This window comes from Eriocheir sinensis, chromosome 37, assembly GCF_024679095.1.
Source record: "Eriocheir sinensis breed Jianghai 21 chromosome 37, ASM2467909v1, whole genome shotgun sequence".
In the NCBI taxonomy this organism is placed as follows: domain Eukaryota; kingdom Metazoa; phylum Arthropoda; class Malacostraca; order Decapoda; family Varunidae; genus Eriocheir; species Eriocheir sinensis.
The window spans coordinates 10,909,116-10,936,144 of NC_066545.1; the positions used below are offsets into that span (position 1 = coordinate 10,909,116).

Below are 27,029 nucleotides of genomic sequence, written 5' to 3' on the forward strand. Positions count from 1 at the left end.
GCAAATTCCTTTATTAAACTAGAGGAAAAATACGTTAAGGACAGAAAATTAAAGGAAAATATATGAAGAGAGTAAGAAAGTCACAATAAAAGCAGAGAAAACAATGTCACTTGATCAAAACGTGAACTAAAGGAAAAAAAATACAGATTAATAAAGGAGTGTTAGGGAACGTAAAAGGTAAAAAAAGAAAATAATAATAATAATAGCAATAAAAATAATAAAACAACTCCGCATAACTAACCCAAACATCCCTTAACAACCTCATTCACGCCATTACTTAAAAGACATTAGCTTAAACTACTCTCCACCGCACTGCAAACACTGTAACCTGACTCCACCATGACTGACTAAACGTAAAACAAGAAAAACGTAAAAAAGAAGAAAGAGACACCCTCCATGCAAGACTACAGACAGACAGACAGACTACACCCAGAGCCATAGAAGGGAAGAGTTTGACCACCTTCATCACATAATAGAATTGGAGAACATATAAGAACAGGAGACTAGAATAGAAGAATAGAATTGGAGAACAGAAAAAAATAGATGTATAGAATAAGAAAGTAGAATACAATAGGAGAATAGAAAAGAATAGGGGAATAGAATAGGGCTTTCGCAGGAGTTTGGGTCGTTTCCAGGGGTAGTTTAAGTCATGAGATGTTGGTGCAAATTCTAATCCGTTACTTCATCAATTTCAATAATGGATGTTAGCATTTCACACTGTATTATTTTTATTGTTTTTTTTCATCCGTAAACGACCCTGGTGGTAGCTTGAGCCTTCCTCTTTGCCGTGAACCTGAAAAAATACTCCTTAGAACCCGACTGGTCTACTTTTCGGCCTTTGGAAATAGGTGATGTGGGAGCTGAAACCGTCTAACGATACCGACTAAACTCTCCTATGGGTCTGGCTACACTCGCATTGTCAAGGCCACGAGCTAGCTGACGGTGGGGGAGGGAGTGGTCGGGGGTGGCACCAGAAGGGACCCCGGCAACTGACCCTCTACGGCACCCTACAAAAGGACGCTCTTCCTCTCCGAAACAATTATACGCAATAGGTCTCGTCTGCGGGTTGCCGGTTTGTAAGGTATTGTGATGTGAGAGAGATTTTTTTACGGTAAAGGAAGCAGCTCAAGGGCAGAAAAAAAATGAGAGAAAAAGCCAGATAATTTTTTTTTTTTACAGCAAAGGAGACAGCACAAGGGCACACAAAAAATGGAAACAATAAAAAAAAGCCCGCTGCTCGCTGCTCCTGTAAAGAATCCAGAGGTGGCGGAAAGAGCAGTCAATTACGTGACCCCTATATTGGCTAAGAGAGGATAGATGTGACCTACTACAACAACTACTACTACTACTACTACTACTACTACTACTACTACTACTACTACTACTACTACTACTATCATGCAGGACGGGTGGTGCAGTAAGAGCCACAAGGAAGGTGTATCTGGGTTTTATTGTTACTTTTGATTAGTAGTGCAGAATAACATCCCTCTACATACTGGGGCTCACTTACGCTCTGTATTGTAACGACCGGCTACTGCTGCTGCTGATGATGGTGGTGGTGGTTTTCTTCCCGCTGCCTCTATACACCATCACCATCATCATCAGCAGCAGCAGAAGCACGGATATACTGGCATTTTGCACCAATCACAATTCGGGGCAACCTTCTAATCACAACACTCGATTTTGTAACATTAGAATTCTCTCTCTCTCTTCGCGTCCTTTTATAATTTTGTAACGATAGAACTCTCTCTCTCTCTCTCTCTCTCTCTCTCTCTCTCTCTCTCTCTCTCTCTCTCTCTCTCTCTCTCTCTCTCTCTCTCTCTCTCTCTCTCTCTCTCTCTTCACGACCTTTCATGATTTTGTAACTCTTGAACTCTTTTTCTATGTCCTTTTAACAATTATGTAACACTGTAACTCTCTATCTACCTCTTTTATACAATTATGTAACACTAAATCTTTCTCCTTCACGTTCTTTTATAATTCTGTAACACCAAAATTGCCTTCACATTACACATTACATTTCGTAACATTATAACTCTGTCTTTCCACATCCCTGAAGAAACATGTAACACTGTAACTCTCTCTTTTCCCTTCCTTTCATATATCTTTTAGCTCACCATAACTCTCTTCACACTTTCTTTCATAAATTCTTGAGCTCACCATAACTCTCTTTTCACTTCCTTTCATATATATTTTTTTGCTTACCATAACTCTCTTTTCACTTTCTTTCATAAATTCTTAAGCTCACCATAACTTTTTTCACTTTCTTTCATAAATTCTTGAGCTCACTATAACTCTCTTCACTTTCTTTCATAAATTCTTGAGCTCACCATAAATCTCTCTACATCCTTAAAAGATTCTTGAGCTCACCACAAAGCCAATTATACGATTTCCACGACACCGCCTCAATCTTTCTCTCTCTCTCTCTCTTTCTTTCCTCAAGTCACAACGCTGGATGACAACACGAAAGCGTCAACACCAATCACAGGGAAGACCAGTCACTTTGTTTACTCCGTGTTTCAGGTCTCCGGCAATAGGGACGCTGAAGCACTGCAAGCAAGTATGAGTTCCTTCGCCGCTGGTTCTTCGCGTTTCACCCTAGGTGTTGCATCGACAGCCATCCGGTTCACCAGGTAGGTTCTATTTTTCTTCTTCTTCTTCTTCTTTCTTTATATGGCACTGCTCCTTAATCCAATTCACTAGGTAGGTTTTTTTTATCTTCTATTTCTTCTTTCTTTACATGGCACTGTTCCTTAATCCAGTTCACTACGTACTTTCTATTTTTCTTCTCTTTTCTTTTCTTCTTTCTTTACATGTCACTCCTCTTTAATCCAGTTCACTAGGTACTTTCTATTTTTCTTCTTTTTATTTTTCTTCTTCTTTACATGTCAATGCTCTATCCATGACCGTTCACGAAATGTCTTCAATAAAATCACAGGATACAGCAGTCTACGGCATGGACCACACCTTCTTTCACAACACAAATACGATACTACTAAAAAAAATAGTTCTTGTTTCCACTAACTGTACGTGTTTTTCTTTCACGACACAGATCGTTTACACAGTTTCTGCAGGTAGCGACACTGGTTCTTGGTATCCACTGTTCACAAGACAATTATGATGCTAGTTCTTGTTCTCATTTATTTAATCCTTTTTTTCACAATACTAGTTCTTATCCCCACTTATTTAATCCTTTTTTCACAATACTAGTTCTTGTTCCAACCTATTACATCTTTTTACACAGTACTGATTCTTGTTTTCACTTATTTTATCTTTTTTTTCACAATACTAGTTCTTGTTCCTACCTATTTCATCTTTTTTTTACCACAGATCATTTCCACAAATAGTAACACTGATTCTAGACATCCACTGTTCCGACCACTGGCTTCCCCACTAACACAGCTCCTCTAAGGCACATACAAGAGTCAACATTCAGCACCAGACACAGAGACACAGACATTTGAGCATTATTAGGACTTGAAGCACAGACATGATAATCCAGTCTTCAGAACAGACAATTCGCTCGAGTCTTCACGCACAGACGCCTCACCCTTCCCAGACACCTTCAGCCCGACACAGACATCAGAGCATCACCACGAAGCACAGACATGGTGATTCAAAGTCTTCAAAACAGACAATTCCCTCGAGTCTTCATGTACAGACGCCTCACCCTCCCAATACTTCTCTATCTCAGGTGCCGGGCTACGGACAACAAAAAGACATGCACCACACACATCACCTCCAAACATATCGACCGAAGTTCCTCCAATAATATATACATACAAGCTCTCTCACTCACGAGGGTAGTACGCGCACAGTCCTTATTTATATTACTAGGTTAAGCTCAGGTCCTATACAGTTGAAGTTCAGTTATCAGGAATACGACCCACACTCATACATTCACTTGAGTTTCCGTTGTATATTTCAACACGCACGGAACCATTTTTTCTCCGGCAAACTCCATCGTTCTCAAAACTTCTCTTACCTCCCTATATACAACCTAAGATTATTATTAAAAAGATCAGGGAATATCAGTGCACAGGAATGAATACAAGGAAGAGCAATCCATTACTCTTTTTTTCTGGTAACGTGAATAAGAAAACAAAAGACAAACAGTAATAATAGAGTAGCCAAACACCCTTCTCGAGGCGTGTTGGTCTCGGTCTGTACAAAGCGGCAGCGAGATTAGACAGTTCAAAGCCTCCTGTTGAAGTCTGTCCAACGTAGCCTGACGCATAAGCTCCGCCCCCTCGCACCCAGGGCAGCCAATTACGCGCCGCCCCGATCAATGATGAGCAATAACAAACGAGAGAGAGAGAGAGAGAGAGAGAGAGAGAGAGAGAGAGAGAGAGAGAGAGGAGGGGGGAAGGGTCTCATCGATCAGCTAAAGTGTGTGTCGAACTGGAGGAGGAGGAGGAGGAGATGACAGTAGAGGAGGAAGATAAGGAGATGATGATGACAGTTGGGGAAGAGGAGGAGGTGTTAGTGGAAGAGGAGGAGGAGGAGGAGGAGGAGAGGAGGAAAGTTAACCAAGGATATAACATGAGGAGGGAGAAATGTTTGAAGAATTTATCCGACACTTAAACCAATAATGCGCTATCAGAACGAGGAAGAAGAAGACGAAGAAGAAGAAGAAGAAGAAGAAGAAGAAGAAGAAGAAGAAGAAGAAGAAGAAGAAGAAGAAGAAGAAGAAGAAGAAGAAGAAGAAGAAGAAGAAGAAGAAGAAGAAGAAGAAGAAGAAGAAGAAGAAGAAGAAGAAGAAGGAGGAGGAGGAGGAGGAGGAGCAAGAAGAAGAAGAAGAAGAAGAAGAAGAAGAAGAAAAAGAAGAAGAAGAAGGAGGAGGAGGAGGAGGAGGAGGGGCGTATCCATCAGGCTAATACGAGAGCGGAGAACAGGCGAGCAGACGAGCACAAAGCAACTAGCAGAGGGCACATATTCGGCGGGGACAGCGGGAGCGGGAGCGAGAGGAACACACACACACACACACACACACACACACAGGCGCCTCCCCTACGCCACTACCCCGCCTCGTCACCCCAAACAGGGATTACATAACTCCTTACGTCATCGCTTACGTCAGTATATACAAAGCCACGACCGGAGGCTGGAAGACGCGGACACGCTAGGTTAGGTTCTTCAGTTTCTGGGTCGCCTCTTCCTCACGCATACCAGGGAAGGTCTTGCGGTAGGATAGATCTTGCGGTAGGTACCTATTCTCAAACGCTTCCATCCCCCACATCAACTATTTCCTAAAGACCGAAAAGGAGATTACTTGTGTTCTCATTATTGTTTTTTTAGGTTCATGGTACAGAAGAAGGGTTAAACTACCGGAGGGGTCTGAAAATGCTCAAAACTCCTACGAAAGCCTTGTCAAATATGTGTTTTCTTAGGTTCATGGTACAGAAGAAGGGTTAAACTACCGGAGGGGTCACTAAACTAGCCCTGGAAATGTTCAAAACTCCTATCTTCGAAAGCATTGTCAAATATGTGTTTTTTTAGGTTCATGGCACAGAAGAAGGGTTAAAATACTAGCCCTGGAAATGGCCACAACTCCTACATACGAAAGCATTGTCAAATGTGTGTTTTCTTAGGTTCATGGTACAGAAGAAGGGTTAAACTACCGGAGGGGTCATTAAACTAGCCCTGGAAATGCTCAAAACTTCTACGGAAGCCTTGTCAAATATGTGTTTTTTTAGGTTCATGGTACAGAAGAAGGATCAAACTACCAGAGGCTTTCGTAGAGGATGTGGTAGTATTTCCCTCTGGTAGTTTTATGAGCCTAGTGATAGTTTGACAAGGCTGTTTTTTCTGCACCGTGAATATAAATAACATGAATAAAAAATAAAAAAACAGAATCTCCTTTGTGACCTTTAGAAATAGTTGTGTGACCCGAAAGCGTCTGAGCATACGGGCCTGAAGCACTGTGAGGAAATATATCGTTGAGGGAAATCATACAAATAAAAACAAAGATGAAGAACGCTGCACTAGGTTCCTATCGCCATACCAGCAGGCCATAAGTCAAAAGTTGGGCCATTCTGGGAGAGGCCACGCGTCAGTAATAAGGCCATAAAGAGTACTGGATGTGGGAACGATTCTTTATAAGTGTTTTTGGTTTGTTTTGGGCCACAGCGAGCAGCCATACGTCAAGAGGAAGGAGGGGAACGGTGATGTTTCTTATATGTTTTGGGCTTATCTTGGCAACACTGAGTACCCATTGTCAGAAGGAGGAGAAAAGGGACGAACGAATGTGGGAAGGTTGCTTATGTTCTGCTTTGTTTTAGGCCTACAAGAAGCAGCCATTTGTCAAGAGGAAGGAGAGGGACGAACGAATGTGGTTATGTTTCTTATATGTGTTTTGCGTTTGTCTTAAGCCACACCGAGCAACCATTGTCATAAGGAGAAGAAAAGGGACGAACGAATGTGGGAAGGTGTCTTATGTTTTAGTCTGTTTTTGGCAAGTATTGTAAGACATTTCGCCTCCTAAGAACACCTATTTGACAAAGCTTTCATAGGAGTTGTGGGCATTTCCAGGGGTAGTTTTATGACCCTGGTGGTAGTTTGACCCTTCCTCTGTACCGTGAACCTCAAGAAACACTCATTAGAACCCGACTGACCCACTCTTTGCCCTTTAGAAATACCTGATGTTAGAAGCGAAAGTGTCTTTTAATACGGCTCTTAAACCTACACGAAGCAGCCATTTGTCAAGAGAGGGGAAAAAAGAGACAGGCGAATATGATTGCTCAAAACTCCCACGAAAGCCTTGTCAAATATGTTTTCTTAGGTTCACGGTACAGAAGATGGGTTAAACTACCAGAGGGGTCATTAAACTAGCCCTGGAAATGCTCAAAACTCCTACGAAAGCCTTGTCAAATTGCTATATGTTTTGGTTTGTCTTAGGCCACACCGAGCACCCATTTGTCGCGAGGAGCGGAACGAGACGGACGAATGTGGTAATGTTGCTATATGTTTTTGGTTTATCTTAGGCCACACCGAGGAGCCATACGTCAAAGGAAGGAGAAGCACGAACACAGCTCAGCCAAGAGTCGAAATAAGGCGCTGAAGGTGAGTGGGCCAGACGTCAAAATGAAAAGCCACAAGAAAGGAAAGAGAAGCGATGTACTGAGGCAGCGCGGAACTGGCCTCTCGTCATAACACGTTCCCGGACACACAAGGAGAGGGACGCACACAGCTCAGCCAAGAGTCGAAATAAGGCGCTGAAGGTGAGTGAGCCAGACGTCAAAATGAAAAGCCACAAGAAAGGAAAGAGAAGCGATGTACTGAGGCAGCGCGGAACTGGCCTCTCGTCATAACACGTTCCCGGACACACACACACACACACACACACAGCTTTCCTACGAGTAATGCAGGTCAGAAACGTCTTGGATAACCTACATTTCTTTTTTTTTCCATCTCTTATACTTTTTCCTCTTTTTTTTCCAGCGTTCAGTTGTCACTCGCTTTACACTGACCTTACATACACATCACAAAGAGATTCACTGAGCGGTCCAGCATAGTTATTACAGGCATCAAATTTTTAAATATGCCGATGCCTCGTTTCCTATTTAACCAACTGCTCTTCTTGTGCCATTATGTCTTCTAGTAACCTTCAAACCTCCCGGAGAACCACAGAAAAGAGTAAAGAAACCAGTGTGAAAAGAGGTATCAGTTGGTTAAGTAGGAAACGAGGTAAAACGAATCGTAACCCTCAAATTTTTATCAGGAACGGAAATAAGAAACAGAATACCAAACATCATCACACGTAGTAGGCTAACACACACACACACACACACACACACACACACACACAAGGAAAAAGGTATCATTGGGCTCCATGGGAAAGTTGAGCCTCTCGTCATTGCACAAGGGAATGATTGAGGCCACAGCAGATTAGGGCCGCTGCAACACATTCTTATCATTCACCAACATCAAGTAAAGCTGCGAATGATGTAAGCACCCTCCAACCCTCTCTCTCTCTCCCCCTTCCCATCCTCTAAGCTGCGTCAGAGGATAGCAACAAATCATAACATAGACGACAATGACAAAAGTTTAGAGGGTGTGGTATGAGGCGTCTAGCAGGGAACATGGGGACAAAGGCTTTTACTTTAGTTAGCGCTGGAAAGAACAAGATATAAATTACAAAAGGGGACAAGTAACCCTCAGAACACCAATTACAAGGTCAATTTTCCCTTACAACTGGTACCTTTATCTTCCTGGATACGTAACCTGGATTTTTTAAGCGCAAACTATAAAAAAATGTCTTGTTCCCTTACGCCCTTGCCCTCCGAACGCCTCATATGACAAAATTAATTACGTCCACGGATTAACGCTAATTGGGGGAGGAGGTTAAGGAGGGGATGGAGTGCTCACTAATTACTAAGCCTTTTCACGCCTCTGGTTCGCACTACAGAGGTTTGTCAATGGTAATAATTAAGGGGTCATTAAGGTAATATTGGGGCCATTCCGCCACTCGTCAGGACAACACAAATTAAAGGTACACATGTAGATTGGTTCGTAGCAGTGGTTGAAGGAGTAGTGGTGGTGGTGGTGTGGTAGTAGTAGTAGTAGTAGTAGTAGTAGTAGTAGTAGTAGTAGTAGTAGTAGTAATAGTAATAGTAGTAGTGCTAATAAAGATAATAATAATAATAATAAATGGTAATACACAATACATAATGATAATAATAATAATAATAATAATAACTACTTCCATCAGACTCCTTTCAATGAGCAACACAAAGCAACAAAGTACTGGAAGTCTTGTCAACAACTAGTCATTATTTAAACCATCATTTCTCTGAACACGAGGAAGGGACCACGGCATTCCATTCCTATCATGCAAATTCTCACAGGCTCACAAGACTCCAAAACTCTCCATTCCTATCATCCCTAGGACCCATGACATCAGCACAGGGCTCACCAAGGCAACAAATTTGAAAAGAAACTCCAAAATTCAACATTCCTCTCATTACCCACAAATTTTCACTGTCTCTTCATGCCCAACAGACCCACAAACGAATTAAGGTTCAGTCACAGCAAACACATTCCCTCTGCATCCTGTGGCCTTGAAGGTGTGCTCAGAGGGACATAATTCTTCATCCCACGTAAAGACTATTTGACACACGCCACGACAGGCTTGGCGGGTGAGCTTAGCGGACGGGCTCATATTTCAACATGAGTATGACAGCTGGGATAGATTTATGTGCCTTTAAGAACCACTGCTGCCACACACAATGTATATGCAGTGAAGGTCTTACCAGAGGGACCCTTACTGAGTCCTGCCATAAAGGCCACACTGATACTGCCTCACTAAAACCAATGCACAATCTATCACATTTTTGTCATACTGAAAATTCTGGCATCAATGAAGAGAACCAAAGTATACAGGAACCCAATGCTAATGTACAATCAAACAATACCTTATAAACTGATCTACTGTGTTGCTTCTGTTACTACTACTACTACTACTATCACTACTATTGATATCACGACGTACATACTTCTACTTCACCTGTACTACTGCTACTACTACTACTGCAGCACAGCCTTCTAAGTGGCATACCTTGGCAATGTTCTGGTCAGGCCGCAGATGCCATCCCAACCCATCACTTGTACTCCCTGGGATCCAAGGAAAGTGATCTGGACATGAAGGACTAGCAAGGCCTGCGTTCAGTAGCTTCGGAAGGTATGGTAAGGTAAGGTAAGGTTCTGCCCTCCTTCCTTCACAGGCTCCACCACTGCCTGAGTCCAACAGGAGAGGGAATCACACACTTGTAAGTTGTAAGACACCTAAACACACAACAAAATTATTCTGTTAATTTGGTTCCCCGCTGCTCTACCTAACACTGCTCAACTAAGTCCATCTCATCTGCAAAACTTATCAATCAGAGCATATCATAATATCCCTTGCATTCATAAAAACAACACATCTGTATATGCAGAACTCAATGAACTAATTTTAGTATTATGGAAAAATATTAGAAATGTAGTGTAAAATAGTGGCATGCTGCAGATAATATGCTGAAGCTGATAACATAAGATTTGGATGTGGAAGGTATGCTGAAGGTTCACACATGCATTCAGGAGCAGGTGCGTGGCCAGTGTCCTCAGCTATACAAGCCGCGTGTGTGTTTCTGCACATGCATGCAGAGCAGTATACAAGGAGCGACTTAATATTCAGAGCAAGTGTTTGAGTCCGAAGAAGGTGACTATTGCATGCTGCTTAAATAACAGCTGTGAGCATCCTCCAACGTGAAACAAAACTGGCTTTCTAAAAATTACGTCAGTTAGCTTGGTAGTGTGACTGTGGCAGGAAAGATATAAGCAAATGTAGTCCCAAAAGTGACTGACGTAGATATGCATCACCAATGAGGGATCCTACACTATATATGCCGTTAAAGATTAATTCTGGTGTTGTAATGTAGTTAAGAGTTAATGACGTGTGAAGAGCGAATATGCGGTGCTAAGGGTCACTGGTATGGAAATGATTCATGAAGGTCCAACTGTTTGGTAAATTCTGCTTCCTTTGTGTTATTTCTTACAGCAAAATAAAGGAGAGAAATCTGCAGTTAGCCGTGTAAACTCTATCCTAACTCTCACAGGAACCACTCATTGTTTTCTTGCTACATTATCACCAATAGAAAGATTATAGCACTACATCTAATAATAAAAAAGAAATACAAACCGACAATTCACACAATATATAACACAAACTCGATAGTGAGAACCCTATAAAAACAGAGAACATAAAAGACACACAAACACAGACAGCGACACTAAGAATACACGAATACACGGGACAACGGACAGAGGCGAGGAAAGACACACCATTGCACTACACAAAGGGAACTCGGTAAATTACAGGACTTTGCTGTACGTGAGCATGTTGATGATGAAGATCAGCACAAAGATGACCAGACACAAGCGGTCGATCACAGCCGCCAGCAGGAGGTAGTCGAGTCCAGAGTAGGAGGAGGCGGAGGAGGTGGGCACATGGTTGGAGCCGTTCCCAGTGCTGTTGGAGTTGGAGTTATTGAAGAGTTGTGCCCGGCCATTCTCCCCCAGCTCCAGCTCCTCTGTCTTCACCGATGTGCTGTATTGTCTGCTCACGCTCCTCATGGTCTGTGGGATGAGAGAAAAAAAAAGAGATGGTTACCGGTATAAGACCAAGGGCCATGTTCTTAACCTCTTGACTGCGGATTTCCTACAATGACATCATCAAGCTACAGGAATGGATCAAAAAGTGGCTGCTACAATTCAATGAAGAAAAATGTAAAGTCATGCACCTTGGGAAGGGAAATTCAGCATACCAATACCACATGGAAAACACTCCACTATCCACCACAGAGGCAGAGAAAAACCTGGGAGTATATAGGCTACCAGTGCAAGTTAAATCTGTGCCAATCACAGTGAATAGATTAAACATTTTGGGGACTTACACACTCACATTCAATAAGGCTTTCATAGTTGTTGATATTTTTATGGATGGTGTTATGAGCTTAGAGATGGTTTGATAAGGAAGAACACTTATGAGAATCTGACTAATATTCTCTGTGGCATTTGAAAATATTTGTTGTGAGAGCTGAGAAAGCATCTGGGAATACAGGACTAATTAATACAGTCATTCACTCTGGCTCATAAAGAAAAGGGAGTATTATGAAGCTGATGTTGTATGTTGTCAATGAGGTGGGGAAAGGACCGAAATTGACCTATCTTTCGGCCACTCCTCTAACTCTCTTTAGGAGGAGTGACTAGCGGGCTTTTCTTTCATATTTTTCCTTTTTATTATGGCCTTGAACTGACTCCTTTGCTGTAAAAAAAAAAAACATACAGAAAAGCGAGCAAAACTATGAAAACTCCAAACTCTAACAATCAACAACCTTTCCAAAACCAACAAGTGGCCTCCTGTGATGCTATGCAAGGTGATCAAGTACGTGCTATAATCTCACCTGCCAGGGCATCGGCAAGACCAGGCTGCGGTAGTTCCCAAGACAGAGGACCCCAGACAGCAGGTGGAGGAAGGCGGTGAGGCACGGGGAGAGGGGCGAGGAGTGCGGGTCCCGGGCCAGCCGAGTGGTGATGGCGCCGATGATGATGCTGGACACGGTAAGGAGGAGCTGCTGGCACACGAGCTTCACTGTGGGGGAGGATACAGAAGGTGTTTTATTTTTTCAGTAAAGGAAGCAGCTCAAGAGTAAAAAAATATGTAACTGAGAAAAAAAAGTCCGCTAATCACTGCTGAGTATAGAAGAGCGGCCAAAGGAGAGGTTATCATATCAGGTGCTGACAAAGCCATTATGTCTATTCTGTCTATTCTGCAAACAGGCTCACATAACTTTTCATTCCATCGACCATGTCCATTACATAAATAAGGAACATTATGGGCGCCAGCACTGAGCCCTGCAGGACCTCACTATTACCTCCGTCCACCTTGACATCCTCTTTTATTATTGACCTCATCTGCTGGTGTCTCTGGAAATCCCTCATTCACTCCACGTGAGTCTCTCAATCCCCGTGTATGCTCCAGTTTTAACAATAGCCACTTATAGGGTACTTTATCAAAGGCACACACATTACCCACCCATCCACCTCTCTCCTGGAGCCTGTAAACTACCCTTGAGTGGTAGCTCAATGTGATTTTTTTTTCTGAATCCAAACTGACTTCCTCACTAAACACCAATCTCCTTCAGACATTTTGTCCATCTGTCTTGGAAGATGTTCTTGTAGAGTTTTGCAACTCCACTGGTCAGGCACTGGTTTATAGCGGAGGGATTTCTCCTTAACCTCTTCTGAGTGTGTGTGTGTGGGGGGGGGGCAAGGTGTTTGGTATTAAGGTTAACAGACTGCTATGTGAAAGGAATGATGTTAAAGCTACATTAAAATGATCATAACCAAGAGCATTAGTCTCTCTCTTTCTCTTCTGAAGATTGGAGGAGCTTATTTCCTAACACAACAGCAACAGAGATGGGTACTGGGGCTTACCGATGAGGGGCGTGTGTGAGGGCGCGTGGGCCACCGTGACGGACGTGTAGGCGATGAAGAGCACGTCCAGGATGAGGCAGACGGACCCGAAGATGAGCTTCTCCCCGGCACACGGCGGCAGCAGGAACATGATGAAGGTGAGGATGCACAGAGCTGGGGAGGAAAGGACGGTGTGAGGGCTGGGGGGGGGGGGAGGTGGGGGGGTAGAGGGAGGTGGAGACAGGGGAGGGGAGGGAAGGTAGAGGAGTGGATAGGTGTTGATGGGACAGAGAAAGAAAAGGTAGAGGAGGGGAGGAGAGGTAGAGGAGTGGGGAGGGAAGGAGAGGGTGAGAGGAAGGTGTTGATGGTGCAGAGAAAGAAGAGGTAGAGGAGGGGAGGAGAGGTAGTGGGAAGGAGATAGATCAGGGTGAAGGGAGTTTTGGGGACAGAGGAAGAGGTAGAGGAGTGGGGAGGGAAGGAGAGGGTGAGAGGAAGGTGTTGATGGTGCAGAGAAAGAAGAGGTAGAGGAGGGGAGGAGAGGTAGAGGAGTGGGAATGGAAGGGGAGTGGTGGGATGAGAGAGGAAGGAGAGGGAGGGAGGGACTGGGGAGGGAAGAGGAGTGTGGTGAGTGAGGGGAAGGTGCTGGGGATGCAGAGGGAGGGGAGGAAGGGAAATGGGAATGGAAAGGGAGTGTGGTGGGAAAAGAGAGGAAGGAGACGAATGAGGGGACTGGGGAGGGGAGTGTAAGGGGAGAGGGGAAGGTGGTGACGATGGAGAAGGGGGAAAGGTAGAGGAGTGGGGATGGGAATAAGAGGGTGAGGGGTGAGGTAAAGAGGGTGAGGGGTGAGGGAAAGAGGGTGAGGAGTGAGGCAAAGTGAAGGAGTAGGAAGGGAGGGAGAGAAGTGGGGGCAAGAAAGGAAAAAATAAGATGGAGGGAGGGAGGGATAGGATATTCTAGTAATCTACTGAGTTACGGAAGGAAATTCAAGTTCAGGGAATCCATTTCTGAGGTAAGGAAGGCAAATAGATCGTCCTATACACAGGGATAAATAGGTTAGTAGTAGTAGTAGTAGTAGTAGTAGTAGTAGTAGTAGTAGTAGTAGTAGTAGTAGTAGTAGTAGTAGTAGTTGAGGGAATCTTAACCGAAGAAAGGGAGAGGGAGGGAGGGAGAGAGGAGAGGAAAGGAAAATTGAACTGCAGGATAAGGACACACACACACACACACACACACACACACACACACACACACACACACACACACACACAGAACAATTCCCTCCTCTACATCCACACACAAAACTACCCCGTAAAATACACACACAACTACAATACCTCCCTCCACACACACACACACACATGCCCCCTCACCCCACCACAAACACACACCCTCCCACCCCATCACCACCACCACCCCCGCCACCACTCACCCACGACAGGCATCTTGACGGTCCAGCGGAAGGCGGGCGCTTCCCTGGTGAGCACGAGGGACATCTTGATAGACACGTAAGGCTCGGGGCAGCAGTCGTAGCGATCCTCCTGCCTCTCCAAGTTCCCCTCGACCAGCCTCCACCAGCCCCTCGTCAGCGTGCCTCCGTCCTCGTTCACTCTCGTCATGAGCTCCAGCTGTAGTAGTGGTAGTGGTTTAGCAGTAGTAGTAGTAGTAGTAGTAGTAGTAGTAGTATGAATTGCTTTGTGAAAGGATATGAGAAAAGATACCGCTCACAACGCAACTCTAATGGATGGAGGCCCGTTTATAATGTTGTTTTTAGTAGTAGTAGTAGTAGTAGTAGTAGTGGTGGTAGTGGTAGTAGTAGTAGTAGTAGTAGTAGTAGTAGTAGTAGTAGCAAAGGGCAATTAGTCTAAGGAAATGAAGGAAGGAAGGAAAAGGTAAAGATGAAGGGAGGAAGAGTTGATTAGTAAAGGTGTGTGTGTGTGTGTGTGTGTGTGTGTGTGTGTGTTGTGAATGAGGAAATAGGGAAGTGAAAGCAAGACATATTGAAGTAAAAGAGAGAAGGATGAGAAGAACGAGAGAAGGAGAAAGAAGAGGAGGAGGAGGAGGAGGAGGAGGAGGAGAAAAAGAGGAACAGGGCGTGGCGGAAGGGAAGAAAATGCAGCGAGAGAAGAGGAGAAAAGAGAAGCAAGTGGAAAAATACGAGAGAGAGAGAGAGAGAGAGAGAGAGAGAGAGAGAGAGAGAGAGAGAGAGAGAGAGAGAGAGAGAGAGAGAGAGAGAGAGAGAGAGAGAGAGAGTAGGAAAGAAAGAACGGATAACACAGTGCAGTTGGGTCATGTTAACTTTGGGATGGGAGAGAGTGCATTCAGGGGGGGAGGAGAAAGGGAGGGAGGGAACTGATGGAGAGAAGGAAGAAGGGAGCAGGAGCAGAAGAAGAAGAAGAAGAGGAGGAGGAGGAGGAGGAGGAGGAGGAGAGGTGCCAGTGACATTTGGAGGGCCACATGGCATTCTAAGTAATATTTGATCTCCCTCCCACACCAACCCACGTCCCCCTTATGGTGTGCGTGTGTGTGTGTGTGTGTGTGTGTGCTTGAGTGTGAGTGAGCGAGAGAGGGGAGGGAGGGGAGGAAGGAAGGAGAAGAAACAGAGTAAAGATAGTAGAGAGAGAGAGAGAGAGAGAGAGAGAGAGAGAGAGAGAGAGAGAGAGAGAGAGGAATGTCGCAGCGCACTAAATAAATCTCGTGGGTAATGGGAAGGTTGTTGTTTTAGACATGAAGAAGACCAATGAAATTCTGCCCTCCTGGTTTTTCTGTGGCTGTTGGGGTCTTGTTTTGTCTCCCTGTCTGTCTGTCTGTCTGTCTGTCTGTCTGTTGTGCTGTGTCTCGGTGTTTTATTTCTCTTCATGTTTGTTTGTTTGTCTCTGCAGTCTTTTGTTTTTGCTCTTCTTTTCTTTCTTTTTTTCTTCTTATTTTTCTTATCTTTCATTTTTCTTTTCTTTTTTTTTTCTTTTTTTTCTTATTTTTCTTATTGTTCATTTTTGTTTTGTTTTGTTTTCTTTTCTTTTTTCTTATTTTTCTTATTGTTTCCTTTCTTTTCTCCTCTCCTCTCCTCTCTCTCTCTCTCTCTCTCTCTCTCTCTCTACACCAACGTCTCGCACACAGTAATCACCACCACCACCATCACCACCACCATCACCACCACCACTATCAATAATTCTGCCACCATCACCACCACAGTCACCACCCCCTCACCACCACCACCACCGGATATACACCACCACCATCATCGCCAACTACGCCACCTCATTAAGCTTTCAAATTACGTGTCATGTACCTGTTTACGTCACAAGGTCACGTGTCATCTGCCATAGCGATCATTAACTAAGCTTTTTTTTATTTTATTTTATTTATTTATTTTTTTTTTTTTTGACACTACTGTAAGAGCTGTCACCACTGTGCTACCGTGACCTTACCAGACAAAATCGCATCATACACCTGTCATCATCACCACCACCACCACCACCACTACCGCCGCCTACACATGTCTCTGTCACCACCACCACCACCTCCACCTCCACCACCAAAAACAACACCCGCCGCCTCCACTTCTTCCATTTTTTTGTTTCCTTAATTAAATTTCATTCCTCTCTTTCTCGATCTTTTCCACCTTCCTCCACCTTTATCATCTTTAATATAGGACCCAAAATTCCTCCTCCTCCTCCTCCTACTTCCCCTCCTCCTCCTCCTTCTCCTCCTCCTCCTCCTCCTCCTCCTTCTCCCCCATCACTGAGGACGAAGCGAAGAGCGACTGATGCTGAGCGACTCCTCCAACTCAAAAGGTTGGAGAGGGAAAAGAACGGGTCTGATACAACCTAATACCTGAACAAAGCCCTGAAGCAACGTTGACCAAACCCTCCTCCAACACGCACACCAAAAAAAACAAGAAAAAACAACAAAACAAAAATTCAAGCAAGGCGAATCAACAGAGCATCGGCTCGAATAGAGTTGTTCGAGTTGTTCGCCACTGGAACAGCCTTCCTGCTGAAGTGGTTAGCGCAGAGACCATCAACCCTTCAACGCAAAACGCATTTGATCGCCACTTTGTGCATCGGGAGGAATACTGAACGCCCAGAGTAGAGAGATACTTGCTTCCTTCCCCCTCCCCAAGCACACCCTTCCTTGATTGATTGGATTGATGACACTGAACAGCAGCCTAGTAATGAGCCAACAGGCTTTCTGCTGCCTGCTAGTCCATGTTTCCATGTTTCCTCCTCCTCCTACTACTACTACTACTATTATTACTACTTTTACTACTTCGACTATAAACACACACACACACACACACACACACACACACACACACACACACACAGACACACCTCCACCCACACACAAACCTCAACCCACTCCCCCCAAACCAACACCTCCACTCCCTCCACCCACCCACACCTCCCCCAGCCTCCTCCACCCCCTCTCACTCACCTGGGGCTTGTCGTCAATGATCTGCAGGTCGACGCTGGCCCCGCTGTGGTGCCAGGAGCCGAGCATGAGCGTGCAGTTGTGTGTGTCGTGGGGCCAGAAGGTGAGGTCCACGACACAGGAGTAGTGCAGCTGGATGCTGGCCACGAAGAGCACGCGCCCGGTGTACGAGACGTTGACCAAGCGCTCGCCGAATTGGTGGTAGGCGCCGCTCTGAGCACTGCAAGAAGAGGTGGTTTTCAGGCCCGTATTTTCAAACTTTTTGGGCCTCATATATACACACACACGCACACACACACGTTTGATAAGGCTTTCGTAGTTGCTCTTGTGGGTATTTCAAACATTTCGAAGCTTACATAAACACATACCCACGTTTGATAAGGCTTTCGTAGTTGTTCTTGTAGGTATTTAAAACATTTTTCGGGGCTTACATACACATACCCACACATACGTTTGGTAAGGCTTTCGTAGAGGTTGTTGTGGGTATTCACATGCGTAGTTTTATGAGCCTATCCAGTACCCAATAGATGACTGGACTGAGTGATAATTAAAGAAGTTGACGTACACTGAAATAGAAGGTCAAGAGGAAGGGCGAGAATACAGAGATACATGTTACATTCATACAACGACGATGGTGCCTGTCCTTCCTGCCTCTGCATCGCTCCGTCCTCCACCTGACTCGCCAAATGCCATGTCCTGCCTGTATCTAGGGAACCAAAACTGCACTGCGTATTCCAGATGAGGTCTTACCATCCAGAAGGGGGAGGAGAATATAGAAGGAGGGGAAGAAGAAGAAGAAGAAGAAGAAGAAGAAGAAGAAGAAGAAGAAGAAGAAGAAGAAGAAGAAGAAGAAGAAGAAGAAGAAGAAGAAGAAGAATGTACTGCGTATTCCAGATAAGGTCTTGCTATCGAGGAGGAGGAGCATGCAGAAGACGAAGAAGTAGAAGTAGAGAAAAAAGAAGAAGAAGAAGAAGAAGAAGAAGAAGAAGGGGGAGGAGAGCAAGAAGAAGAAGAAGAAGGAGAAGAAGAAGTAGAAGAAGAAAAAGAAGAACAAGCCGAACAAGAACAAGAACAAGAAGAGGAAGAACAAGAACAAGAACAAACTCAAGAAGAAGATCTGACACGCCAATGAGAAGGAAGAGAAGAAGGAGGAAGAGGTATTATGGACAGCGATATTAGGTGGGGTTAGATACACGGGAGCTTAGGGTCAAAGGAGCTGCCTCGTACAGGCCTACCGGCCTCTTGCAGACTCCTGCGTTCTTATGTTCTTATGTTAAGAAGAGGAGGGGAAGGAGTGTCACGCAGCCCGTCCTTGACCCACCTGTTGTAGATGCCGAGGTCAGGTTTCCATACAGCGTTGTGAGGGAAGTCGACGGAGGTGATGTTATTGTACGTGTCCGGCAGCCAGGTAAGTCGAGGGTCGTCCCAGTCCTGCGAGAAGGGAAGGAGGGAAGGTAGGATGAGAGCCTTAGGGCGACTTTCACACTTCGCCGTGATGAGTTAGTACGCCTCGAAACCAATACCAAAGATTTCGAAAATTCCTTGTGTAGTGTTTGGTGTTCATATTTAAGTTAAGAAATTTGAGGCGTCATCTTATTACCAAAGTGCCACGCGAAAGTGAAATTGATACTGATCCTCTAGGTATCGTCAGGACCTTGAAGAAGCACATAGAGCATAAGAAACCGTATTGTATCAGTATCAATTTGAATTTTGAGTGGCTCTTCCGGTAACAATGTGGCGCCTGTGATCAATTTGGCCAAACTTTCCTACGCTATGGCTCTGGGCAGGAGGAGACTTTTGTAAGGGGTGATGGAAAGGCTGAGGGTTGATATTACCTTGTCATGCCACCAAACCCAACGTTAAGGCTGAGTATTCGCCACACGCTGACACACATTGCCTAGTCAAGGTTTCACTGCCCAGCGGCGCCCATACCAAAGCGTCGACCAGATATACACTCTGCATACGAAGTTGGGAGTTCCCTAAACGAGGATACACACACGTACCCACATGCTGGCCAGATCTTTAATCAACCCTAATTTCAGCGACTACGTTCAAGAGAAGCACCGGGGGGCAGCATGGGCTAAGCAAGAGTCATATACCACGGCAGCAACTATAAATAAAATTCGCCTGTGCCACTAACGGGCTGGGGCCGTCCAAGAGGCCCCTCAAGAGAACCTACAGGCGCTACAGGCACCACGTAAAAAAAAAAAAAAAAAGATGGTGATTATGGATAATGTAGGGTTTGAACATACGCGTGTCTATCCTCATGTAAGGAACTCCCAAATTTAATACAGATTCACCACGTTATTAAGACGTCATAGGAAGGGACTTACGTTGACGAGCCAGGCGTCAGCGAGAACGGCCTCCTTTTTCTCGTCCTGAAAGAAAAGAAAAAAATAATGTAAGAATAGCAAACTTGATTCTTCTCCTCCTTTTCCTCTTCCTGCTTGTATTCCTCTCACCTTTATCCCCACGACCACCGTTGCCGGATTATCGTACTCAGAGCATCGTATTTACCGGTTTCTGGCCCATAACTATTGCCAAGAAACACCAATAATTAACCATTTTTAGTTATTTAGTTATTTAGTTTTAGTTATTTAGTTATTTTAGTTATTTGGGTGAAGGAAATAGTTCTTGGGTCGGAAATCGGCAAACATAGGAGGCTGAGTACGATAATCTGGCAACGTTGCCCACGACCAAAACTACCAAAACAGATTCTCGCAGCTTAAAAATAATGGTGACGATGACGATGATGACGGTCAGGTGTGCACGGTAGCAGGTCCGAGATGATGAAGACGAGGCAGGTGAACAGAGGTGAAGGTAAATTGATACTAACCCTTTCTCCCCTGCTCCTTCTCCCATTTCCCTCCATCTTCCGCCACCTCCACCTCCCTCAACCCCCAACCCCTTTCCACTCAACTACTTCACCTCCTCAATTTGCCAGGTTACTTCCCTCCTCCGCCTCTGCTCCCCTTCCACCTCCCCTCCACCTTCCTCCACTCACCTAGTATGCCATGTAATCTCCCCCCTCTTATCCCCTCCATCTTCCGTCACCTCCACCTCCCTCAATCCCCAACCCCCTTCCACTCCACTACTTCACCCCCTCAATTTGCCAGGTTACTTCCCTCCTCCGCCTCTGCTCCCCTTCCACCTCTCCCCAACCTTCCTCCACTCACCCAGTATGCCCTGTAATCTCCCTTCTTTAGCCCTCTTCTCCCCTCCACCTTCCACCCTCCACCCACCCAATTTGCCGTGTAACCTCCCTCCTTCTCCTGACCCTACTCCTCTTCCACCCCTACCCTCCACTCAGTCCAAACCCACCTTACCCAGTTCCACCCCTCAGTCCACCCCCCCTTTACCCATCTATAGTTTCCCAGGTTCAGCCCCTCCCTTCCCCCTTCCCCTGTTCCATTACCCTCCAGTCCTCCACCCAACCCTTTCGCCAGGTAACCCCCTCCTCCCTCTCCCCTCTCAATCAGTTTCCAGGTAAGGGGCCGCGGGTCACGCTCTCCGTTAAGGGTCATTAATGCCACGACTCACCTTCCCTTACCTGCCCCTAGGACGCCACCCACACTGCACCCCGCCCTTGTCTAGCCTATACCCACCCTTGCCCTACCCTTGTCCTGCCTCCACACCTTAACACACCGCCACATCCCACTCCTATCCACCTGGTCATCTCTCCACTCACGTCCACCTTCACCTGTCGTTTTCGCAGCAAGAAACGCAAGCAAGAGTCACACACCACGGCACTCACTTAAATTCACTTACATCAGTAAAGAGGCTGACCGGTGCTATAGGCTGCAGGTAAAAAAAAAATCAATGCCCCACCTGTAATTAGGGGGCCAGAACTGCACTGCGTATTCCAGGTGGTCGTACTATTGAGTTATATATATAAAAAAAAAGCTTTACCTATCCTGCCCATATCCACCTTCTTGAGCGAGCCCAGCATCTCACTCCCTTCTCTTCATCTCCTGAGCCCACCCAGCATCCCGTCACATCCCCGCCCCTTGTCCTTGCCACACGATGCTCTATTCCGCCCCTTACAACTTCCACTCCACCCTTTCCCCGCCCCCTCCACTCCTTCCCCGCCCTATCCACCCTTCCACCTTGGTCTCCCCCAGCATCCAGTCCTGTCCCGCCCCGCCCCCTTCCTGTTCTCCCGCCCACACGTTGTTTCTCCCTCCCCACCCACGCAAGCATGGTATATCCTCCCTCACTCCCTCCCCTATCTTCTCCCCTCTTTCCTTCCTCCTCTCCCCTCCCTCCCTCATCTCCATTCTCCCTCCATTTCCAGACTCTTCCCTCCTTCCTCTCCTCTCCCGTGTCTCTCCCCTTCCCTCCTCCCTCCCTCCTCTTCATTTTCCCCTCCTCTTCCTTCTCTCTCCACCTTCCCCCCTCTCCCTTCTTCCTCCACCTTCCTCCCTAATGCAAACCTAAGTGAAGGGAAGGGGTCCAGATGGGGGGGGGTCCGGGGTGGGGGGGGGTCGTCTAGTCACTAAAAGGAAGGGAGAGAGAAAAAATGAGACGAAGAAGAAGAAAGGGTTAATCAGGGAGGGACTGGGCGCCGTCTGACCTGTTGGGGAGGCAGGTAAACAAGGCGCTCCTCCTCCTCCTCCTCCTCCTCCTCCTCCTCCTCCGACAACAACGACTACGATTCTTGGCTCCGACTCCTTCTTTGTCACCTGCTTGTCTTCTTCTTTTCATTCTTCTTCTCTTCCTCTTCCTTCATATTTATTCTTTCTTCTCATAATATTATTTTTCTTTCTCAGTTTTTAGTATCTGTTTTTCTTGTTTTTTTATTCTTCTTGTTCTTTTTGTTCTTATTTTGGTTGTTGTTGTACTTCTTTTTCTTCTCCTACTTCTTTTTTTTCATCTTCTATTTCTTTTTTTTATCTTCATCATCATCATTATCTTCTTCTTCCTCTTCTTCTTCTTTTTCTTCTTCTTCTTCTGCGCCTCTTCCTTTTTTCCCATTCGTCTTCGTCATCCTTCCTCTCTCTTCCTTCAGCATAGCCAACGTTTCTTTGTCAACATCCTCTTCCTCTTCTTCTTCCTCTTCCTCTTCTTTCTCACGCTTCTTCTCCTCCTATTTTTATTCCTATTCTTCGTTATATTTTTCTCTCTCTCTTTCTCCACCGGCATATTTTTTTTTTTTTGCTTTCTTTACTTTTTCTTTCTTTCTTTATTTATTTATTTATTTTTCTTCTTCATCTTCTATTCGTGTTATTATTCCTACTTCTCACTCATCTTCCATAACAACACTTTCTTCTTTCTTTATCTCTTCCTCCTCCTCCTCCTCCTTCTCCTCTTCTTCTTCTTCTTCTTCTTTTTCTTCTTCTTCTTCTTCTTTTTCTTCTTCTTCGTGTGTTCCTTTTTCATGACAATCATACATTATGGAAAACAGGAAATGTATTTAAGGATAAAAACACGGAGCAGATGATGATGATGATGAGGAGGAGGAGGAGGAGGAAACAAAGACAGACGCTAACAGGAAAATGAAAGGTGAAAGGAAATGTGACAAAGTGGTTGGAGACGGAAGAGAGACAGGAGGTAAGAAACAGGAGGAGGAGGAGGAGGTGACGGAGGAAGGACGAAGGAAGGAAAAGGAAACTCACACTCCTTCACAAACATCCTTCACTCCTTTCATCACCTCCATCATCATCATCGCCATCACCATCACTATCGCCCGAAGGTGTGTGCGTGTGTGTGTGTGTGTGTGTGTGTGTGTGTGTTATATTACTTTCCTCTGCACGGATGGTATATATTCTTTTTCCAGTGGCTTTGATATGGTAATGCTGTAGCCGAGGAGGAGGAGGAGGAGGAGGAGGAGGAGAAAACGATAAAAGAAATAGTGTTAAAAGGAATACTGTGTTTACCTTGATTTACCTGTTAATAAGCTGTCAGTGAATGTACATATTTTCTTTTTTTTTTTACTACCTGTCTTTCTGTTTACCTGTTCATCGATTTATCTATATTCACTTATTTCTCTTTTTTTACTTATTATTTCTTTTATTTATCTCTAGTTTTTCTTTCCTTTCATCTCTCTATTTGTCTGTTTGTCTGTCTATTCATTCTTCGTCACTATTTTTTCTTTCCTCCTGTTTTTTTTTCTCTTTTTTTTTCTTTCTTTCTTTCTTTCTTTTTACTTATCATTGACTTATCAGCTTCCTTGTTTATATCTATTTTTCTTTCCTTCTTTTAACTTCCTCTCCTTATTTTTCTTTCTGTCTTTCTATTTACTTATTCAACGACATATTTATTCACTTTTTTATGCTTTTTTTCTTTCCTTCTATCCTTCTTTCGTTCTATCCTTCTTTCTTTCTTTCCTTCTAACTTTCTATTCATCTCCTAATTTTTCTTTCTGTTTTTCTATTTACTTATTAAACGATTAATCTATTCATTTTTTTTCTTATCTTTCCTTCTCTCCTTCTTTCCTTCTGTTCTTTCTTCTTTCTTTCCTTCTAACTTTCTATTTATCTCCTTTTTTTTCTTTTTTTTTTTACTTATTCAACGATTTATCTATTCACTTTTTATTTTATTTTTCTCTCCTTCTATCCTTCTTTCCTTCTGTTCTTTCCTTCTTCTTTCTTTGCTTCTAACTTTCTTTTATTTATCTTCTTCTTTATTTCTATCTTTCCATTTTCTTATTTAACTACTTATCTTTTTTCACTTACTTTTCATTCCTTCTATCCTTTTTTCTTCTATTCCTTCCTTCTTTCTATTAACCTATGACGCCTTATCTATTTCCACTTACTATTCTTTCCTTCTATCCTTCTTTCCTTCTATTCCTTCCTCCATTCTATTAACCTATGCCTTGTCTCATCTATTTCCACTTACTTTTCTTTCCTTCTATCCTTCTTTCCTTCTATTCCTTCCTCCATTCTATTAACCTATGCCTTGTCTCATCTATTTCCACTTACTTTCCTTCTATCCTTCTTCCCTTCTATTCCTTCCTTCTTTCTATTAATCTATGCCTTTTTTTATCTATTTTCACTTACTTTTCCTTCTTTCTATCCTTCGTTCCTTCTATTCCTTCCTTCTTTCTATATAACCTACGCCTTTTCTTATCTATTTTCAAAATCTTTTTTCTCTCTACACATCTTACTTTCCGTTTATATCCGCGTCGCCTAGGAATGCATACATGAATACATAGACTTATTATACTTCGTGGCAGGGAGCGATTACCATATTCATTGCATATTAGTCGTATAATGTAGGCGGAAAAGATGATACATTAAATATATAAATAATAGTACTTTTTATTTTTTATTATTTTTTCTGCTTTTCTTTCGTTTCTTTTTCTTTTTGTTGTTGTTTGTGTTCTTCTTGTTCTTGTTCTTCTTTTTGTTTGTTTCTTCCTCTCTGTTTTTCTTTCTTTTCCTTTTTCTCCTTTCTTTTCTCTCCTCTTCCTGTTCCTCCTTCTCCTCCTTCTTCTCCTCCTCCTCCTCCTCCTCCTCTTCTCAAATCAGTATCCCTTTCCCCATCTCTCTCTCTCTCTCTCTCTCTCTCTCTCTCACACACACACACACACACACATACCCACCCACCCCCCGACTCCCATTCCCTTCCACACAACTCCTATAAGTCACTCCCTCGCCCCATCCCACCTTCACCCATTCCCTTTCCTTCCTTACCCTCATCCACTCTTTCCCTCCACACCCCTGACCCCCCGTGACCTACCATGGTGACGTGGAGCAGCTTTATCCTGACCCTGACCACCGTGGGCTCGTTGGCGGGGGGCGGCAGGGCGGTCATATCGTAGTTGTTCAGCAGCTGATCCTTCAACGAGAGTTCGGTCTGCCAGCGTTGACGTTTCACCCCCGCGCACTCTGCAAAGGAGGAGGATAGAGATGCTTGATGAGCTGCACTTTGTTGATAACGTATTGGAAAGGTGTTTGGGTTAGAGCATTGATTAGAGGTTTACACAGTTCTCTTGTCATGTATTTTTTTGTGTGTTTGTGTATAATATGTCTTTCTCACTCCTACATAAAGAATAAAAAAAATAATGTTGAACTACACTTTACTGAGAATATAGAAAGCTTTGGTGAGCATAGTGATTTAGACCGTTTACCAATAGTGTGTGTGTGTGTGTGTGTGTGTCAATATACTAGCGAGGTAAAAAAGGACCAATTAGGATTTTCTGTGTCTATTTTTCATCTTATTTTTCTCCTCGTCATCTCTTTCGTTGTTGTTGTTGTTGTTGTTGTTGTTGTTGTTATTTACTGCGTTTTAGTTTGTTCAGGATAAGTCGTGATATATTGGCTGACACACACACACACACATACACACACACACACACACACACACACATACACACACACACGCCGTACACGTTGACCTCCCCGGCGTGATCTTGAGCCCATACCAGATAATAATCGAACATGGTTTTATGGTTTAATGCGATTTATAAGTCTCTCTCTCTCTCTCTCTCTCTCTCTCTCTCTCTCTCTCTCTCTCTCTCTCTCTCTCTCTCGATAAACCTGTTTCGTACGCGTTATGCAACTCACTCCGTCCCCAAGTCCCTGAAACGAATGATGATGATGATGATTTTAGTCCTGGCAATGATGATGATATTAGTAAGAGGGATAGGAATAATAATAATAATAAGAATAATAAGAATAAGAATAAGAATAAGAAGAAGAAGAAGAAGAAGAAGAAAAAGAAGAAGAAGACGAAGAAGAAGAAGAAGAAGAAGAAGTAAAATTTGAAGAAGTAGAAGAGGAAGAAGAAGAGGTAGAAGAAGAATTAGAAGAAGAAGAGGAAGAACAATAGTGGTAACAATAATAGGAAGATGAGGAAAACGCAAGAGAAAAAGAAGAAGAATGAAAAGAAGAACGAAAGAGATAACAAAAGGAACTAAAAGAAGTAAAGAAAGAATGAAGATAAGGAAAAAGATATACCACAAAATGACAAAAGATGAGAAGAAAAGGAATGAAGAGAGAGAGAGAGAGAGAGAGAGAGAGAGAGAGAGAGAGAGGAAGACGAAATAGGAAGCACAAGAAGAACAAGAATAAAGAGATGAAAAATATGACAACAAAATGATAGCGTAAAAAGAGTATTAATAATCAAAATGGAGGAAGAAGAGAAAGATAAAAAGAAGAGAAGGAAAAGAATAAGAATAAATATGAAGAGAAGGAATGAAGAGAGGAGGAGGAGGAGGAGGAGGGCGAGGTGACATTAAATAGAGATAAACAAACAAATTAATGAACGCACAGTTAATTAAGGCTTATCGCTCTCTCTCTCTCTCTCTCTCTCTCTCTCTCTCTCTCTCTCTCTCTCTCTCTCTCTCTCTCTCACACACACGTAATAGATAAAAATGACGCAAATAGTGGAAGGAAAAGAAGTAAATAAACAAATATAAATAAATAAAACGTTCGTATCTGATGAATTAAAAAAAAAAGTGATTAATTAGAATATAAATTTGGACTTTTTTTGTTTTTGCCTGACAAAAAAAAATGTAAAAAAAAACGAAGAATGAAAAGTTAAAAAAAGAAGAAAAAAAAGAAAAGTAATACCTGACAAAAAAATAAATATGAAGAAAGAAAATAATAAGAAAAAAATAAGAGAAATAATACAATGTTCTTAGACAATTATAAACTCACCCATAATAAAAAAAAAATCATCAAAATATCATAGAAAATTAATT

At 43.6% G+C, this 27,029-nt stretch overlaps 1 protein-coding gene across 1 annotated transcript in view; it reads right to left on the bottom strand.

Moving 5' to 3' along the window:
* Positions 1-1,431: 1,431 nt before the first annotated feature.
* LOC127008198 (acetylcholine receptor subunit alpha-1-A-like) overlaps positions 1,432-27,029 on the bottom strand; it is a 61,907-nt gene continuing 36,309 nt past the window's right edge. Inside the window, exons 3-10 of the mRNA XM_050879905.1 lie at positions 25,064-25,212; positions 19,717-19,761; positions 18,705-18,814; positions 17,387-17,603; positions 14,382-14,577; positions 12,976-13,128; positions 11,943-12,130; positions 1,432-11,115 (exon numbers count right to left, since the gene is read on the bottom strand). Of these exons, the coding sequence (XP_050735862.1) occupies positions 10,852-11,115; positions 11,943-12,130; positions 12,976-13,128; positions 14,382-14,577; positions 17,387-17,603; positions 18,705-18,814; positions 19,717-19,761; positions 25,064-25,212 (1,322 nt within the window). The 3' untranslated portion in view covers positions 1,432-10,851. The remainder of the gene's footprint in view (positions 11,116-11,942; positions 12,131-12,975; positions 13,129-14,381; positions 14,578-17,386; positions 17,604-18,704; positions 18,815-19,716; positions 19,762-25,063; positions 25,213-27,029) is intronic.